General features: G+C 43.9%; 1 protein-coding gene across 1 annotated transcript; it reads left to right on the forward strand.

Moving 5' to 3' along the window:
* Positions 1-1,548: 1,548 nt before the first annotated feature.
* LOC306746311 (ras-GEF domain-containing family member 1C-like) lies at positions 1,549-20,174 on the forward strand. The gene is made up of 14 exons (XM_079229209.1): positions 1,549-1,604; positions 12,041-12,256; positions 12,463-12,585; positions 12,816-12,953; positions 14,239-14,460; positions 15,623-15,697; positions 16,284-16,382; positions 16,945-17,047; positions 17,141-17,220; positions 17,309-17,404; positions 17,497-17,592; positions 17,675-17,798; positions 18,210-18,282; positions 18,365-20,174. The coding sequence occupies exons 2-14, from the start codon at positions 12,047-12,049 to the stop codon at positions 18,387-18,389; spliced, it is 1,464 nt and encodes a 487-aa protein (XP_079085335.1). The 5' UTR covers positions 1,549-1,604; positions 12,041-12,046; the 3' UTR covers positions 18,390-20,174.
* The last annotated feature ends 88 nt before the right edge of the window (positions 20,175-20,262 follow it).

Here is a 20,262-nt window from a genome sequence, read left to right on the forward strand (position 1 = left end):
TTAATCATTTCTCGCTCTATCCATCTCACCCTCTCTTATTTGACTATTTAAACCGTGCAAAAACACACACACACACACACACACACATGATAACAGCAGGCAATACCACACTCCTATAACCCATTGTTCCAGTGTCTCATGTCCACTCAGTCGTTTTCTGACATTCCCTCATTGTTGTTTGGATTAGGTGAATAGTAAAGATGAATTACGGTTTTAATGGAAATACAGCATGGCTCTTAATGTCAGAGTCTAATTTCCATATTCAGAGTTGACCCTTTCCTTCAGGGGTCACGGTTAGCGAGTGCCACTCAGGATGGAAGAGGGTTTGCCTGGGGATTACAAATTAAAAGACTGCCCATTGTTTCCAATAATCTGCCTACAACTGTTTGGATAACCTCTCTGGTCTGGAGCTCATGTATAATAGGATGACTCATTAGCCAACCAAAGAACAATTAAGAATAATTAATTAACATTCCTATTCTGCCTCTTCTACTGGCTTTGCAATCACAGGCAGTTATAACCTTAGTGACTGACATACACCCCAATACCTTCACTTAGAGCATCCTATTCAGTGCATTTTACTGTCTTGTAATTGTCTTGAAGTAGTACATAGTTAAATAGTCAATCAGGGGAAAGGATACAATCTATAGTCTTGTGAAATGAGAGTGTCCGAAGCATCAGAGCACTGAGAGAAGAGAGAGAGAATCCACTGCTTGCTTACCCACAGCAGCATCAAACCAGAAAAACGGCAAGCTTCCGGAAATACGTTTCCCTACAAAATAAAAGTTTCGAAATATTATTCATAACCCAGAATAATTCGAGTTTCAGCAATGACTAAAGTTACAAGGATGACGAAAATGCATTTCAGGGACCTCAAAAGCACCAAATTCACTGTGTATGGTTGGTATTTACTACATAAGTTGAGTTTCAAATGTACTACAAGGACAACTTTTCAATGAGCCCTACAATAATGTAGTCAAAAAACAGTGCTAATAGAATTCCTATTCCTGCAGGTGACTGACAAAGTGTATTTGTTAAATGACGAGGCGCAATGCACAGAAATATGTTGTTGGTGTCTTGACAAGTTTCCCCTCGCGCCCCCAAGTGAGTTGCTCATGTTTCCTCCACCCATACGAAACCCGTTCGTTATTGAGTGTCGTATTTTGAAAACCGAAAGCGGAAGCCATAATATCTCCCCTACTTGACCGGTGCGCGAGTATAGTTCTCTCGCCTCTCCCGTCCTCCGTCTCACCACTCGCTCCGGGGACGTGTGCATGTGCTGTGCGGTGCGCCGTGTCTCCGTGGCGCAGGACAGGACGGTCGCCACGCCTTCAGGGACGCGCTTTCATTCACGGCGTCAGCTCTCCGCCTGTGTCCGCTGTTCCCCGGTGTGTGAACACCCGTCCACAGCCGGGACTATCAACAGACATTTCCCCCACTTTCACCAATCAGACTAAGTCCGGCTCTACTTCTCCCACTGACGCCAGTTGAACGGGCTGTTTTGTGAGCGCTAATTCATTTTTGGGAATACCTGGAGCGGCAGTTTTATTGATTTGACATCGGATCCAAGTCGGATCAGAGATGGGGATCAAAGTGTAGTCCTGGTAAGTAGCGTTTAAAATGGATATTAAAATATTGCTATATTCTGATTACGCCTCACGCTCTCTGTCTGTGTGCGTGTGCGCGTGTGAATTAGTGAGCGTGCGAGGTGTTGGAATGCTTTACGGACGCACCACGTTCTATTCTTGTGGGACCAGAACACTGTGTCGTCACGGTTCGAACTTTACTAGCAACAGTGGTATGACATAATGATTCCTTATCGTGATCGAAATCACACACTGTCTGATGCTGTGCTGATGCTGGGCATCACTGTACTACGGCTGTGGCCGCGGCGTGAGTCAGCGGTGTGCAGGTCCCTCTAAAGGGCGTGTGAGGGGATCCGCTCATTCGAGGCGCTGGAGCCACTGCGTCTTCTGCCTCGGACACATTTACTGGAGAGAATGCTGGACACGTCCATAGGTGACATTGTATAGCCGTCGATAGATGGCATTGAAAACAAAGACGGTATAGCCGCTGATAAGTCGGACCAATGTCGCATGTGCTGTTTTGATCTGGTTGACTGGCTTCATTGTGCAAAGCTTATCTCGGTTATTGTAATTATGAACGTGGGAGCACACTGTGTAAACTCACTTCTGATTTGGATATGTAAATGTGGGTGTAGCATATTTATAGAACAGGTGTTCAACACTGTTGACTTTGTTTTCTATGGGAGTGAAAGAAGAAGAAAAAGAAAAAAGCATCCAAGAAACCAAGCTTATCAACCAAAGGCAATGCGCAGCTTACCAATACAAACCAACAGGATTTGTTATCTGTCTCTTCCAGCTTACTGCAAGGTGCATGAAAGTAAGACCGAGCTCTGTCAGAAACCAGTTAGGTGTGGGGAAATTCTAGATGTTGATATTACCAGTTAAGGCACTTCTGCACCCACACCTTCTCCTGCTCTCTCTCCTCCAGCCCTCAGCCAGACTGCACCTCTCAGCCTCACAGTAGTGAACCACTGGGAGTTGGGCATCACGTTTCGAGACCGCGCTCCTTCAGCGTGGAGCTCCCAAGATGCAGCAGCAGCCACTCTCGCGTCTTTCTTGACACATGTCCTGCTTCGTAAGCTATTTTCCCCACTCCTCCTGTTTGGGATGCAACCCTGTGAACGGTGTGTTTGCTCACTCTCACCTTCTGCTGGCAGTATCTCACCCCAGATGGGTGAGAAACAAACACTGTTTTGTTCCGCCGTGCTTGCTTAAGAAAAGTTTCCTTTGTGAAATGATCAAATGCTGTAAATCAATCATTTGATTCGCTCCAGTCTTGCACGGAATAATCACTGGATTATTTCGATCCTCTACCATAATCTGCCCCCTGTGGCTTTGTCCTCCAGTGATCAAGACACAGTGCAGCTCTCTCTTTCACCTCTTCTTCAGTCGTCTGTGCTGTTCCCATAAAGCCTCGCCGCTTACAATAGACTGATTTTGATTTGACATGACAGCATGCTGTAACAGTACAGTAGATACGGGTTGTACAGGCATGAGTCACCAAGTAGGGGTCTGTCAGAAGTCACCGGGAACAAGTCTGCAGGACTGCAGCACATGTTCCCTCCAATTCAGGCCAAGTGTGCAGAGAATAACAGGTGTGCTGTTAATGAGGACGTTGTTTGGCTCGTGAGATTAAGATAGGTAGATTCATTGTGATGTGTGTTTGTAGAGAGAGAGAGAGAGAGAGAGAGAGAGAGAGAGAGAGAGAGAGAGAGAGAGAGAGAGAGAGAGAGAGAGAGAGAGAGAGAGAGAGAGAGAGAGAGAGAGAGATCTCTCTGGGGCTGGTCGACAGGGAGGTAAACACAGTAGCTGTTAGTCTGGTAGCAATGACAGCTTTATCACCACCACAATGTTTATAGCTGCGTGAGTGTGTATGGGGGAAGGGGCTTGTGTGTGTGTGTGTGTGTGTGTGTGTGTGTGTGTGTGTGTGTGTGTGTGTGTGTGTGCGTGTGTTCGGAGAAATTATAGATCATATTCTACACAGACGTGACAGAATTCCACTACTATCTTGGACACAGGAATCCACTATACAATCCCATTGGCAATTCTGTTACATGTGCAGGATGGCTTCCAGTTTATTATGTGATTGTTAAACACACATGAGGCACTTCAACGTTTTTATACATTGTATTCTTATTAAAGGATCACTAACTTATTCATGCTGGGATAGGCTTGAAACCCATCTCCTACCCCAATGTGTTTGATGGATGTGAATGATCAATCAGTCTTTTGTTCTTTTTTTTGGTGAAGCCAACACATTGTTTTAATTTAGAGGAAGGGAAAGTACATCAAAACTAAAGGAAGGAAATTATACATAGTAAAAAAAAACAAGAAAAGGGAATTGTAGAATGGAAACATCTTTTAATACATTTTCATTTCATTTCCGAAAGTTACCGCTCTTTGTGCAGTGCAACTGGATTGACAAGTATATTTGATATATTTTATTCCAACCTTACGTAAACAGCTCCTCAGCCCGGCAGGAGCTCGGTTGGAAACGGGACAGAACATTGCGAGGGCCCGAGTACCTGACAGGTCTTCGGATGCGCTTTGGCTACACGGCAGCTTTGCCACTGACACGGGGATGATGAGAGTGATCTCACTGACAGGCTGAGGCAGACGGGTTCACACGTGGAATCACGCTGTCACGGTCGGCAGCTTTGTCACAGGAGAGAGGTGGGGGGTGAGGAACAATGGGTTTTGATGGAATAAAAGAGAGAAGAGGAGGTGTCAAAGTAGGGTCTCAACAGGCATCTAATTAGCTCCCAATAGGGGTCTTGAGTCCATGGAAACTCTCTGTTCCCTCCAGAGCTGCATGGTCTTAGCTGCCTCCACATGGCATGCATGCTGTCATATGGGAAGCTTTTTGCAGTCTGTCTTTATGGATTTGCTGGGTCAAAAAGCAATTGAATATGATTAGATCCCTGGTGTGTTCAATAAACCACCGGAGTAAGCATATAGATTACTCCATCAGGTATAGGCTCCAAGTAATGACATTTTCCCTATAACGTCAACAGTTTGATAATAATTGTAGTTTGCGAGCTTCTGCTCTCTTGAGGATCAGTTCATTTCTTTATGAACGTTTGATTTTGTTTTGTTAATTCATGTTTATGAATCTATTTATATTTAAGTCAAAGGTACCCTGTGGAGTTTGACCGATTGTAGTCCTGTTGCAGAAACAACCAGAGAAGCATCGCAGTGCGCCAACAAAAGCATACAAAAAAAGGAACCTTATGGTAAACGTAAATACAATCTAGCTTTTAAAATATCAATCTGACAATCAATATTAATCATCGTTTTGTAGATATTTTATGAGGAAAAAATGCTTTAACACATTAGTTAGACCTCAAGAATACATGCAATGTGTTTGATGAGAGTGAATTTAAAAATAACTCCGTACATACTGGACCAGCACAGACTTGATATTGGTACTGAAACTGATGTATCAGCACTATTGATAAATGGTATTAGTAGACATTTCGTAACAAAGGTTGGAATTATTTCGCGGTGCACAAGTGCAGGATTGAAGTGAGGTTGGAAACACAACAAAACCCACAAATGGATACAGTAGGTCTGAACCATCTTTATTGTATGTTAATAACAAGGTTCCACTTCAACAATAGGCTGATTATTTTAACATTTAATGTACAAAATATGTTGGTAAAATCCCTTTCTTGATATCAATAACACCATCATGCCCACTGGGCAGTCCCCTGGTAATCTGTTAACACCAGGCTGCTGTAGTGGCACACTGCTGCTGTGACTGACATCACTCATCACAAATAGAAGGACATGCAGGAAAGTGTGATACATCGTGAAGATATTTCAGAGTATGTGAAGGAACCATGCTTAGCTCAAGAATATTTATGTGAATAAGAGTGTTATCTCAGGAAGCATTATGGACACAGAAATGAGAAGTTATCTAAAGAAACTTTTCACGGAGAGCAGGTCTCTACTTTTTAATTTGCAGGGAGTTAACATTCCCACATTAGTGAGCACCGGGGTGACAGTGGAAAGAAACAACTCCCGTTGAACCTGCATCAACATGAAACAAGTAGTTGTGGATTAATGAAGCACGCATTCTGATCTCTGTCTCTAATTGTATCAAATCACATGAGGCATGAGTTATGAACCCCTCAATCTCCCAACACTAATTGCTACGCTTCGACATCATACACCAGCAGTGACACACCGCATGGCCTCTGCCCGCGTTTGTTGTAATGAGCAGATAGATGTACTTTAACAGGAAAAGAGACAGCCATGATGGAATTAGTGACGTCTGGTTATTAGATTTGCATCTGTTACCGTCTCGCTCATTAGTTTGCAGCAGCTATTGTGCAGGTTGGATTGAGAGTAACACAATGCAGAGTGGGTGTTTGCATGACGTCTCGTTTTAAAAGAGTGCTTAAAGGACTATTGAAGTAGCAGCACATATGCATTGTTTCATTCATCCTTTCTTTCTGGATGCTCTCCATCACTGCACTCTGTTTCCCCTTCCCATATTCCTCCATTCACTTGGTGAGCTGGTAATTCCTCATAAGTGGCGAAATGATGACTGTTTATTAGGACAGAGACAAAATCACTCTTGTCCGATTCGAAGCATTGCATCAAGGGTGGTTGTAAATTGGAATATTATGAATAATACATGCCTGTTATTTAAGGAATTATGACCATTGTGAATGACAGATTTAGGGCACTTGAGGCTCAGACATGCGCAACGTGCCGACTAAGAACCAATCTATGCTCAGCTTTAATTATCTCTAAGTAACATGATAGATTGCCCGGACCCATCACATGTCTCAAGCCTTCAATTCATTTGAGTATGACATTTCCATCCACTCCTCCCAGGGGAAATAGATTCAGAAATGGATTTAGTGGTTTGAAAGAAAAGTCAGTGGATAATGGTGCTCAACCTTTAGTGCACAGACCTTCTCTTCGGCTCATGCTTTGGTGTAATGCTGATTTCAATTCCATCTTTTTGTAGATATTAGCCAGATAATAATTTTACTTTAGGGATTAAACATATGCAGTTTCTCTTAAAGTCTTTGCATCTTGCTTTATCTCAATCAGTTTTTGTTCGTAATGTGAGAAAACAGACTAGAAGTGGCACCTTTTGGAGAACAGTGGGACAGGTGGTTGTGTTCGCAGTGAAGGAATAACTTCACTTGGACTTGGATATGCTCTCCCAGTCCTTTTTTTACCTTTTTTTTTTTTTAGTGCACATGAATGCAAGCGCGCACACACAAAGAGAAACCCAAACGCACACATGCAACTGTGTCCAAACCCACTCAGGAATGAGGAGGGCTACACATGTGCACAGGGTGTGTGGAAGAGAATTCCCCATGAGCTTTACATTGGGGTTGATGGAGCTGGCGGGTGCTGAACAGGTGCCAGGATGTCAGCGTGACCCCACACCCCGCTCAGACACTACAGGGGAATTCCAATGAAAGGGATTTGGGATGTCGAGCCCTGAGTGTGATTCCCAACCACTGTCAGGCTCGTACCGCAGAGAGAGCGGCCGTGGAATGGGTGGGGAGCTGGAATGCCTCGACGGTAACTCAATCCTGTGTTTGGCTGCTGTGTGGGTGCAAGTGTGCATGCATGTGTTTTTTCATGACACAATGAACTCATTTGTTTTCAGCGCCACTCCTCTCCACACACACACACCATTAACCAACAGTAGTGCGCTGGTTTGAGTTTTGTTGCAATGCGCGTGTGCGTGGTGACATATGTGTGGTATTTTGCGCTCTCTCTGTTGTCAGCGGTGTCGGGCAGTCACCGTGCAGCTCAGCAGCCAGATTGGCTCGGCCCTTGCGCCACGGAATTCAGTCTGGACGCCAATACCCTTTTGGGCTCCTGTTGAGACTGGGGATGATGGTAAGGGCGCAGGGCCAAAACAACTCTTGTGCCAGCAGCTCCCACTGGGAGAGCAGGTTGCTGTAGGGCCATCTGTACCGGCGTCCTGAACGGGCTCGTGGAAAGTAGGGCGTGGAGAGGGAGATGAAGGAGGAGGGGAGGAATGGAGGGGAAATGTGTAAAGGAAAGGGGAGTGAGAAGCTGGCTGACAAAGAGGGGTTTACTCTCTTTCAAGCCCCTGCCATCAGGAGAATACTCCATTATTTCTCTATTCGCATCATTTCAGCTTTCAAAGAACACTGTGAAAAAATTAGGCCAGAGCCGCAATACTCCAAGGCACACAAAACAGTGTCAGGACCAAAAATACACGAGGAACTGCTTTTTTAGAGCGCACTCCTGAAATAGATGAAGTGTTGAAACTGTACTGTGTAGGGGAGCGAACATGTGGATCCTAAATTAGAAAGGAAGTGTTAGACTATGTAAATCAGTTGGTGGCTGGGGAGTCATATGATGGAGTCTGCAAAGCAAAAGAGGAGTTTAGTGAGTCTCGCAAGAGGTGACTTTAACATTCATAGAGCCGAGACTGTCTGCACACTACCCTGAGGGGGAATATCACACTCACGCCCCCCCCCTTCCACAGCCCACCTTTCCCTCCTATCTTTGCTATCTTGTTCCTGCAATCTTCCCCGAGCAATGTAGAGGATGCAGTTTCCTGGCTTCAGAAAGCTGAAGACAGGAAGCAACTAGAAATTTGAAGCCAGGAAGCAACTGCAGAAACCAAACAAAACATTGCTGCAATACCCATGCCGGATATTTGATGTACTCACCTCTGATGTTGTGCTGCCCCTCTAAGAATAGCATTGTTTTTTGGGGACTTATTTAAGCTTGAGGAAGAATCCTATCCTCATTCTTGTCCAAATAGTATTTTTGCCTTTTTTGCCTATTTTTGACTGTAGACAAAGCCTATATGTAACCTTGAAACAGAGCCAAACAGCAGAGCATAATGACAACAAATACTCCAAAGGGACTTTTGATCCATCTGCCCCCACCAAGGAGCCTTAACTCTTAACTCTTCACCTTTGACCCTTGACTCCTTAATGATAGAGGTCAGACAGTGGTTGGATTTGTTCTGAATAAGCCTATTCAGTCTTAATGGAGAGCCATCTCTAATACTGATTGTCCTCATCCATTAACTCCTTACTGGCAGATCAGATTTGTCAGCGATTGTGTCAGCATTCTCTTCAACACACACACATGCACACACACACACGAAGATTGGTGAGTAATGCTAGTTATGTGGTTAAACAGGTTTTACAGAGACGAGACCGAATTGGATACTTGAAAACAGAGATTAACAAAGTTATGAAGCTGTTTGACAGCTTCAAGCTGCTCGGTCATGTTAGGAATGCCATTGTTTCATCAACACACACTCACACACACAGAGCTACACAGTCAAGGGTGCTGATGAAGATAGTGTGTCTCCAGACAGTGCCATTCTGTTAATCATGATAGAACAAAGCAGGCGGATCCCCTGATGTCAACGATAACAAAATACACACACACACACACACACACACACACACACACACACACACACACACACGTACGCTGCAAGGACCTCGAACAATGACACTCCCCCAGCTGTCTAGACCGAGTGCAGGGCTGCCTTTGGCTGCTGGAGATCTTGGGGGGATTAGAGCACACAACACTACACTCACCTGTTCTTTCTACTTGTTTCTCAATGTGTTTTTTCACGCAGTGTTGATGCAATGTGACAGGGACAGAGGGAGCTGGGTGTGTATCATGAGGTACGGAAACAAGTTATACATAGAGTACAGCTGTGGATGACTTCTTTGTCACATTGTAGGAAAAACGTGGTGTCAGCAATTTGGTTGTGAAATAATATTAGAAGCTAGAAAAAGTAGTAATATAAAAAATGTTTGGTCAGTCACTAGACTCATAGGGCCAGTTTGTCTTTCGTGAGAGTAACCCTGGAGTTGATGAATTGCTTTGGAAGGTACAATTATTTTTAGGGTCTACATTACGCACAGTGCAAATGTACTGCTGACAGTTCAATCAGAGATCATGTATTCAGCTATAAATAGTTTAATGTGTAACATTGGCAAAGTTATCCTTTAAAGAAACTCATCAATAAAATTGCCACTTTTGGCCAAAGTGGCTTCTGTTAAACCTAACTCAGCCAATTTCCACATGAGCTTTAGTGACACCGTGTGAACAGTGAGTGTGTCATACACAGAAACTGATGACTGATCTATCATAATATGTACACGTCTGGAGAGGAGTTACCTGGTCGGCCTCTGCTCACATACTTCAGATTGCAGAGAGCTGTGATGAATTAACGAATCAGGGCTGGAGAAATGCTGGAGAGAGAGCTGAGGAGGACGAGTTTGGGAGAAAAAGGGAGAGTGAAGATTATCACAAACGATAGGGGGAATCATTGACAGTGTGGGCACGTAGAATAAAACTCTCAGTCACTCCCATACATATATGAATACAAACACACTGGCAGAGAGGTGTGTTGATGTGTTTGTATGCATGAGATGACTCACAGATAAACTCCTGGATTTAGTCACACACACTCATACAGCTGAGAATTTGTCTTCCTGTCAGCTCTATCACAGAGGAAGTTCCTTCCACTCTCCTTAATGCTTTTCTGCTGCATCTGTGTTGTTACAGAGGCTTGTTGGATTTGTCCATTTCTCTGTTTATCAGGCTGTGTCTACTCTGTGGCTGCAATGTTGCAATCCAATCTAGACGAGGTCGCTGCAAGGACACACCCCTGGCTTTCCCCTTCTGGAACCTCATCAAGGCTGTGACAATCATGTTTAAAGGAGGAAAACCACTCAAAACTTGTATCAAGGACATGATTATGAGAGTCATATTTATTAGCTGGGGTTTTGTGGTAACGCCTCACCCTGCAACATAGACTATTTAAAAGACACACATGACACAGATGTAAGTTATCTGACTGTATAGTTTCAATATTTAGATGGACGCCGATATCCTCGGCGTCATCTGCTCGGATAAACACGTCTTTTTGCACCTCTCACATCATTATAGCTCAGAGTAGCAGACAAGAAGATGTCGGCCCTCTTTAACCACAACATATATTTATTTGAGATATGGCTGTGGGTGTCAGCGTTGTAAGGAGGAAGGAAGGCTGTAAAACCTCCCCACAGTGAGACTCCCCATCCCCCAGCCTTTAGTGTCTTGTCTGTGTGCATTGGTGTCTAGGTGTGTACAAGTGCACAAATAAGTGCATAGGGGAGAACAAAGGAAAGCTGAATCTCTCACACAGGAAACTTGAGACATGAGCTGTGCTTCTACACACCGGTGTGCGCTTGACCTTTCACCCCAGGGACCTGTGACACCAGTTTATCGAGGTGGCTGATAGGCAAGGGGGGGAGGGTGTGTGGAGGGGACATGAAGGTCACCTGAAAGTCACCAGAAGATGAAACGACCGCAGCAAACCTGACCATTCCTAGGTTTCCTCTGGTGATTTAGAATGATGGCTGATGCAGCCAAATCATCAAGATTTTCTTTATTTCTTTGTTATTTTTCCACCTCTCTTCCTCTGCTCTCCTACTGTATTTATGTTACCATTAGTGTGTGTGTATATTTGTATGTACATATGTACAAATTCTGCCCCAGACCATGCTGTTGTCTTAGCTACAAACAGCAGGAAGAATATGGCGTGTTTACATCTGAAATAACTTCCTGCATGTTGCTCAAGGTCTCACTGTAGGTTTGCTGCCCTTATCGTGACTCCTGCAGGCGTTTGAGGCTTTCTGCCCCTGATTGTGCCTGAAGGCACCCAGAGACTGCAGTCGTCCTCGGGGATGATGAAAGATTCAGATAGACGTAGTTGCCAGGTTCAGTCAGAGGGAGCAGGATCACGGCAGAGTATATTTATACAATGTTATTACAATTTTAACATAAGAAACCAAAAACAGTGGTGGACATACAACATTTAATTACTTAATTTCCATCTACAAATCGTCAGTTCATTTACACAATATTTTATATTACTTCTACCCTGCCATTTTAAAACTTCTTAAATGAAGTAGAGGTCTGAGTAATTCATCAGCTGCATTTAGACGACACCGAGGTGATGCTGATAATTGCTCCCTGTTTCCATAGTATCTCTACTCTAGCGTAAAGTGCTGTAAGTGCTTCTCTCCACTACAGCTGCGGCGCTGGTCCATTGAGGGAAAGGACATGTTGAATTTTTAAACCATGTAACCCAAAGCATCCTTAAAGGGAAAGACGTACAGGCTAGATATGGATGCTGCACTGTCGCTTTCAGGCAGCAACAGTCTCCACGGCGACGGAGTGACCCATATTTGTGTCCTCTCCTCTGTCTTGTCGATGTGGGAGACGGGGCAGCTGTTGGGCCGACGGCAGCGGGTCGAGAGTTTCGGCTGAAAGATAGAAAGATGCATTTAAATTCATCTCCTCTCACAACATCGAATTACTGTCAATAATGTACTCAAGTTCCCATTTCATAAAACCCAGTCGTGTCCCTCTTCCTCATTTTGTCTACATCCTGCTGACAGTTTTTTTCTCTGTTTGTGTTTTAGACAGGAATGCCCCAGACTGTGTGCTCAGGCACCATGTTCACCACTCCCAGTGGCTTCAGCCCCCATCTGGCCTGTGCTGAGCCTGGGGAGGAGGAGGGAGCCCCACAGGAGGGCCCGGGGCCCGGTGCTTGCCTGGCTGATGGGCCCCCGATCACCTCCGCCTCCCTGGACACCCTGATCCATAACCTGGTGCCCACTGCTGATTACTACCCAGAGGTAAGCAGAAATGTACTACAGTCACTCCTCTGTTCATTATAAAGCTCATTTTGTTTAATAGTAGTACTGACCGTACTGCCAATTAGATTATTAGCCCCATGTCTCTGTTGAAAGTGCTACTCTTCTTTTAATTACAGAAAGCAGCAGTGTTTTTTATTGATGTAGTGGCAGTGTCTTAGCGACTGTCTTCCTCCGTCCTTTGACAGAAAGCCTATGTGTTTACCTTCTTGCTGAGCGCTCGTCTGTTCATCTCTCCTCCGGAGCTGCTGGCCAGGGTGTGCGAGCTGTGCATCAAACAGCAGCAGCTGGATCAGAGCCCACTCGATACGGTCAGCACTGCACCACGCACCAACACATAACTCCTGTATGGGCATGCTCAAGCTAAGGAACAGGAACAGATCCGGGCACAGCCAAAGCATTCAGACTCCATGCTTGTGCTCTGCATGAAATCAACCACTGATTGTGATGTTTTTGCCGGATTGCTGACTCGGTCATGGAGTTTGCTGAGGGAGTCACAAATGAAGACCACACTAAACCGCCTTCACTTCTTCAACAACAGGCTAAAGTCCGCAAGTTTGGTCCCAAGATCCTGCAGCTGCTGACGGAGTGGACAGAGACATTCCCATCTGACTTCAGGGACGAGAAGATGGCCGGGCAGCTGAAGGACATCATCCACAGGATCGCTCCTTGTGATGAGGTATACCAATGACATTCAGTCATATGACAGCTGTCTTCACCAAAGACAGGAATTATTTTTCATTTTTGAAAGGATGCTAAATCTTCTTCATAAAGGATACAAATAACAACATACAACTCAGGAAGTTATCAGTTTCTACAGGATAATAATTTGTGATGGGATGTAAGACCCCTGATTTTCATCCATCGTGTAGTTGTTGCCAATATAGCCTTCGTAAGCCGAAGCTGCGGCAAGAAATGCGCTGATGGGGAACGAAATTCAATTATCATCACTACCACTGTAGCGAGGTGATGGAAGGAGTCAGAGTGTCAGTGTTGGATGAGTAGCCACAGCTCTGTGTTACACAATCTTCCATTACAGGAGAGGAGAGGGGAAGGGAGGAGGTTAGAGGAGTGGCTCTATCTTCAGCCACGCGGGGAAATGGAGAGAGGGAGATGGATGGAGATAATGGGGGGATGGGATTCAGGGGGACGGAGAGCAGAGGAGAAGGTAGAGAAAAGAGGAGGAGGGATGGAGTCAAGAGTGGAAGACCAGGAATAAGGGAGGGAGGTGAAGAGGGGAGAGAAAAAAGGGAAGGGCAGGGGGTGATGAATGTGCTGCTATTTGCAGCGTGCTGTCTATGGGCGTGTGTGCATGTGTGTGCATACATGTGGGAGCTGGGGGGCATTTGTGAGGCAGACTGACCTCATGGCCTCGGTGACCAGTCATCTGAAGGGAGGGGCACAGAAACATTCCTGGACACAACACACAGCACAAAACCTTGAAAACACATCTCTGTTCTACTGAAAAGTTACATTGAACTTAACTCTTGGGCTCATTAAATCATTTCAAACTCCATTAGATATTGTCAAAAGGCATCACTGTTGTTTTAAGAATACAGTGATACAGTTAATGAGGTAAAAATGTACGCATTTAATTTGCCAGACATATCTTTCTTTACAAATCAATAAGGAGATGTTAAAAAGTACAGTTACATAATGATGCAGATGCAGGCATAGAGCTAAAATATTACTTTAACTACATATATATATAACTATAAATGCCCATTGTTATCAATGCTTAATGACTTATCTTGATTTTGTTGATAAAGTCTCAAATAAAGAGCTGGAGTAAAAAGAGGGAGCATGCTTTGGGTGAGAGTGGAGTGCTTACACAGGCTCACAATTGAAACAATGATTTATGCCTGCTGTTGATTAAGCATTAATATATCATTCATTAAAGTCATTATTGAAGGCTCCTCTCCTCTTCACTCCTCTCCTCTCCTCTTCTCTCCTCTCCTCTCCAGGCGTACTGGAAAACCCTGAACCAGGTGTTGCAGAAGCTTAGCCAGCGACTGGCCCTGATGAGCCAGGGGGAAGAGAGCATCCTCAGGGTCTCCCTCAACGCCTCCTCCATCTCTGACAAGCTGGTGGCCTTCAAAACCAAGCCTCCGCACATCCAGAAGGACATGCTCTCCATCTGCAACGACCCGTACACACTGGCACAGCAGCTCACCCACGTGGAGCTGGTGAGGAGGGGGTAGGGAGGGGGGGTGCGGGTTAGACAAAGGTCAGGGATGGAGATGATAACAGGAATGGATGAGGAGGAGTGGAAAGGATGCTAGAAGGGTGGAGAGCGGGAGCTAATCATGGTGAAGCCTGGCTGGAGACGTAATCCCAGTCAAGGACAGAGAAGTCAAGAACCAAGGATTATAAAACATCAAACAAGGAGATGAGGTGGATATAAAGAGATATGAGGGTGATAGAAACTGATGATGATGATGAAATAGCAAATTCAAATTGGCAGAATCACTTTGCATTGTGAACCTGTAGCATTTTGAAGCCTGTAGTATAACCTTAATTATTACTTGTCAGCACTAATTGTTTTTTTTCCAAGTATAATAAAAAGAACAAAGGGAATGATGCAATGCAACATACATGAACAAAGGATCTCTGCAGTGTCCCTCACATCTCATGCGTGATGCCTTCAGTCTATTCATGTGTGTCTTGATGTGGGCACGTGTGTGTGTGTGTGTGTGTGTGTGTGTGTGTGTGTGTGTGTGTGCGTGTGCGCCTGAGTAAGCTTGTACCCTTGTCTGAGCGGTGACATCACCCCAGAAGTCAGTGATGTGCCCGGGGCTTCAAACAAAGGGGATAAAACCTCTGTGGATATATGTGACCTGACAGCTTCACACTCTGGCACACATGCACACACACACACACACACACACACACACACACACACACACACACACACACACACAAACACACACAAACACACACACACACACACACACACACACAATTAAAGAGACAGGCGTGTACTGTGCACACATACAGAACTATTTCTATTGTTGGTTATAGCAACATGTGAAGTCTGATTATGAAGAATTAGATGCCACTGTGCTTTCTGTCACTGTGTATGTGGCACGTGTGGGTGCCGCGCTGTGTTGTTTTTTGGGATTATATCATGAGTCGAGTCTAATGAATCATTTAGATGTGCACGTGCATGTGGCTGCACAGTTGCCTTTTAATAGAAGTGAATTTGTCTCCAGTGTCACTTTGAGGAAATATAATTCCAATGAGTCACGTCAATGAGTCATTACTTCCTCTTATTGATTGCCTTCCATTACTGAAATGAAAGAATTATTAATGGGACGACCCCCATCGGTGTCTGTGTGTGTTTTCCAGGAACATTTGAGTCATATTGGGCCGGAGGAGTTTGTCCAAGCCTTTGTTCAGAAAGACCCGCTTGATGGAACCCAGGTAAACTTTTATTTTTTCATTGTTTATAAAACAACATTATTTTCCCTCTGTCAATAGTATTTTCATGTATGAATTCCGTTTTGTCACATCAGTGGAAAAACAGTCTGTCCTCAGCATTTTATCACATTGTTTTGTTTTGTTGGGAAATGCTGAAGGAGGCAGCATTTGAGATTAGATGTAAACCTGTAATAAAACATAAAACACTTTTTATATTGTGTTGTGTGGGTCTAATGTCAGATCAGGATTGGCTTCTTAAGGGGAACATATAAATGTCAGCAGGCCACTAGGGTCACATACAGCAAAGCATTGTGATACTACAAGCTGGAGCAAGCACACATAACTTATTCATCTATCCTCTCTGTATAACTGTTGAATGCTTTCCCTCTCTCTTCTTTGTTCACTGTGTTTATTTCTCTGTATTCCCGTGCTCACCAATGATTGGGTTATTTCTACACCCAGCTCACTGTCTTTGTCATTTACACTTACTCAGTAGATTTACACTCAGCCTGTAAATATGAAGCTAATTAGGATCAGAGGAATTCTCTATGGTAACGCCGATACTGACTTGTTTGTGTGTCAACGGCAGCCATGCTTCGGTGACCAGAAGAAGAAAACCTCCAACCTGGAGGCTTATGTCAGGTGGTTCAACAGACTGTGTTACCTGGTGGCTACTGAAATCTGCATGGTGAGTGGCAAATGTTGGTACAGCCAGTGCTCATTTATTCTGACATTAGACGTGAAGATGAAAAGGAACACCCTGTTCATGTGAATAGGACAGCCATTGATGAAAAGCACTTTAATCATGAAGTAGACATGTACATGAATGGGAGGAGACAAAGAGAGGTGTTCCTTGTTTTCCTGTTAAGTGGAGATGAATTTCTGAAACTGAAAACTGAAATGTCACTATACACTATAATTGAATCAGCTTTTTTAGGATATATGTATGTTCTTATTTTATTTATCATAGTTTCAGTCTGGTATTTTTCATATTTCCAATGATAATCCCTGGAAAACTCAATATTGCAGTACAGTATTTCATTCTTATAACACATTGAGAGGCAGGAGACAAAGGCAGTTAGTTGTGACGGAGCACCACTGCCCCCTAATGGTCACTCTGTGTTATTACTACATTGATACTGGCACAGATAATTCAACTGTCTGTGCAAGAGAGAGATAACGTTCACTATAAAAAATTAAGTCTATATTAAACAATAAAAAACAAGTTGTTGCGCCTTTTGTTGTTGCAGCCAGCGAAGAAGAAGCAGCGGGCCCAGGTGATAGAGTTCTTCATTGATGTTGCTAGGGAATGTTTCAACATTGGAAACTTCAACTCCCTTATGGCCATTATCTGTGAGTCTGATTTTGCAATAACTCAAAGTATTATCGCAGAGAATTCTCGTGCACGACCTGGTATTGATAGTTGAAATCTATCTCCTTCCGTAGCCGGTATGAACATGAGTCCTGTGTCACGGCTGAAGAAGACTTGGGGCAAAGCCAAGACTGCCAAGTTCTTCATTCTTGAGGTAAACACAATATACCTGTTCACTGACTGAGAGGTACAAGACGGGTAATAACTTGAACTTGACAGTGCACTGCTTGTTGTTGTGACAGCATCAGATGGATCCGACAGGAAACTTTTACAACTACAGGACCGCCCTGAGGGGGGCCGCCCACCGCTCTCGGACTGCCAACAGCAACAGAGAGAGGGTAGGGCTCAGACACGCATCACGGCATCCATTGCATTTTTCAATTTCATCGTAGTATTTCCGTCATCTTCCTGTCTGTTCTTCTTTCCTCAGATTGTGATTCCTTTCTTCAGTCTGCTGATCAAAGACATTTACTTCCTGAACGAAGGATGTGCCAATCGGCTGCCCAACGGCCACGTCAACTTCGAGGTGAGCTGGTCACCTGTCCTCCTGACCCTGCCTCATTTTAACCGCCCTCAAACTATTTACTCAGTGAAATTTTGTTTCTTAGAAATTTGTAGAGTTGGCACGGCAGGTCCGGGAGTTTATGACATGGAAACAGGTGGAGTGTCCATTCGAGCAGGATCGGGCCATCCTACACTACCTCCACACTGCTCCCATCTTCAGCGAGGATGGTGAGAACCAGTTTGTACCTAAAGCCTCGGGCATACTTTCAGCTGCGTACTGGTCCCAGTCAAGCAGACGCACACACGGTTCCATTTGCAGAAGTGGGCTTTAGAGCCGGAATCAGCAACCTTTTTTAATTAAAGGGCAATTTTTACATATTCTTGTTAATCAGTGTGCCATAACAACATTATGGTTAACATTATGTTTCATTAAGACACCATGCAAATCTGCCGCACTGCAAATGGCTGTGAAAGAGGTTCTTTGGAATATTCATGAGAGGGCACTTCAACATTTTCCTGCACACTTGTTGCTAGCGTGCCATTGGTTCAGCTACCGCGTGCTTGAGGTTGCCTTCCCCTGCTTTAGAAACTCCTCTGCACATGTTGATCCAACCATTTCTTTTTCTCATTCTTCCTCAGGACTCTACCTTGCATCCTATGAGAGTGAGAGTCCAGAGAACCAAGTCGAGAAGGACAGATGGAAAGCACTCAGGTAAGAAAAATGACAACAATGTGTAGAATGAGAGATGCTATATCGACATTTCATCAACCTTTCCTCTCTTTTCTGCCATCAGGTCTAACGTTCTGGGAAAGACATGAGGCACCGACGGCAGACGACCAGCGAGAGAGCATGTGTTCTCATTGCACTAAAATGAACTGTGAAGTAACCTAGCTGGTACTTAGGTGTTTTTCTATGAAGAAATTATGAATAAAAAGAAACAAGGTGAACAGGATTCATCAAGAAGAGTGTAAAAAAAATAAAATGACGAAGAACAAATCACAAAAAGTGAATCGAAAAGGTGAAGCTAGGGAAACTGGAGCAAAATGCCATCGCAGCGTATTAACCATCAGTGATGAGGTACAGTATGTCGGAGAGGAATACAGCCGCTCCTTCCCCCGTCCCTCCATGTGTGTTTACTCTGTGAAGATATGTTTACTACTATAGAGAGTACAGTTACAGGGAAAACCACTTTATATAATGAAATTCCTACTGATTGTCGTTTTTGTATTTGCTCCATTCCCCCTTTTCTCTCTTTATCTTCGCCTTTGGTCCAAGGCCTTGTCTCTGTCTTTAATTTGATTTGTTTTTCCCCTTTATGTGTAAAATACTGTAATGAAACTTACAATGATGTGAAGGGCGCTGGCTAGCCCATATCAGCTGTCTAATTTTATAGGTCTACTGAAGGAATGGCAACTGTGTGTACATGGGAGGACAGAGCACATGCCTTGAGCATTTTACCAGTTCATCTCACGTGTACTTTTATATGTTTGTGATCCAGATGTCCATGCGTTCTTGTCCGTTCGGATTGTCAGTCTTGTTTTGCATGGGAATGACTGGAAAAGCCTGTTTATTGGTCACCTCTTCTTGTATTATAATTTATTGTATCTTATTTTTGGCGGGGAATATGAACTGTTTAAAAAGTGTTTACTACTTTTCAATGTATTGTGCCAGTAATGCGAGACAACTACAGTATAAGTTAACAGTCACAACGGGAACAAGGCCAGGTGTAGATTGTGTACAGGTGACATTTACCCCTCATCTTTCTGCTCTTCGGGAAGTTTTCTCTGACTGACGTTCAGTTGTCTGATATATTTATGGAGATTTCTGTGCTGACAGATGTATAGTTTTTATTGTAACTTTCCTTTACTGATAATGAAGTCCAATAGCATGTTACAACAGGTGTTTTTAAAGGGGCATTAAGCATATCCACCTTGAAAAGATTACTACTGCAACACAAACTTTGTAGTGATGAGAATGATGCATTGGTGCAGCATTGGAAAGGCTGTAAAGTAAAGAGGGAAATGTGTGCCATATGAATAACTGGTTGTCAGAACAATTTAGTTTCCTTTGACTTGAAATGTGTTATTTATCGTTTTGTGGGATTGTCACTGAGCTTTGTTTTTGGCAGTTTCGTTGTGGTTCGGGAACCATTGTGGAGGGTGGGTGGTGGGAGGAGAGAAGGGCTATGGGGAAGTATGTACTTATAAGCTTTTAAAAAAGTCTTATTCAGTTTGCTATAATTGATTGATGTCAGTGATTTCTCTTTAGAAGCACCTTTCCCTGTCGATAACAGACTGACTTTAATTCTCCCTCCTCATTTGTCATCAATAAACTTGCTTTCCCTGAAACACATTCCTCATATAAGTTAAGACTAAAGAGCCAGAGATGTGAAGTCCAACCTGCCGTTCAAGATAAAGACATGTTTTAATAAAACATTGCCTGTGTTGAACATGTGTTATCAATGACAATCACAATGTTTCATATAGCTATTTTGAATGGTGGTATCGTACTGCCAAGTCCCTCTTGGAATTATTTGCTTTCACACATAAATTGCTGTGTGCGGTTAAAGGACTGGAGTGCATTCAGTGTTTCTCATGGTTATCGAGGCCAAGCAGACACAATGTTGGCACCAACATCACTGCAAAATGTGTGACTAGCCTTTAAGCCATTAATAAAAGTAAACCATGCTTA

The sequence above is a fragment of the Taurulus bubalis genome (assembly GCF_910589615.1).
Source record: "Taurulus bubalis genome assembly, chromosome: 13".
NCBI lineage: Eukaryota > Metazoa > Chordata > Actinopteri > Perciformes > Cottidae > Taurulus > Taurulus bubalis.

Excerpts from the sequence above, each read along its gene's own strand:
- LOC306746311 (XM_079229209.1), top strand. The coding sequence starts at position 12,047 with ATGCCCCAGACTGTGTGCTCAGGCACCATGTTCACCACTCCCAGTGGC. Across the intron at positions 12,257-12,462 it reads CTGCTGATTACTACCCAGAG|AAAGCCTATGTGTTTACCTT; the intron begins GTAAGCAGAAAT and ends GTCCTTTGACAG. Across the intron at positions 17,221-17,308 it reads CCAAGTTCTTCATTCTTGAG|CATCAGATGGATCCGACAGG; the intron begins GTAAACACAATA and ends TTGTTGTGACAG.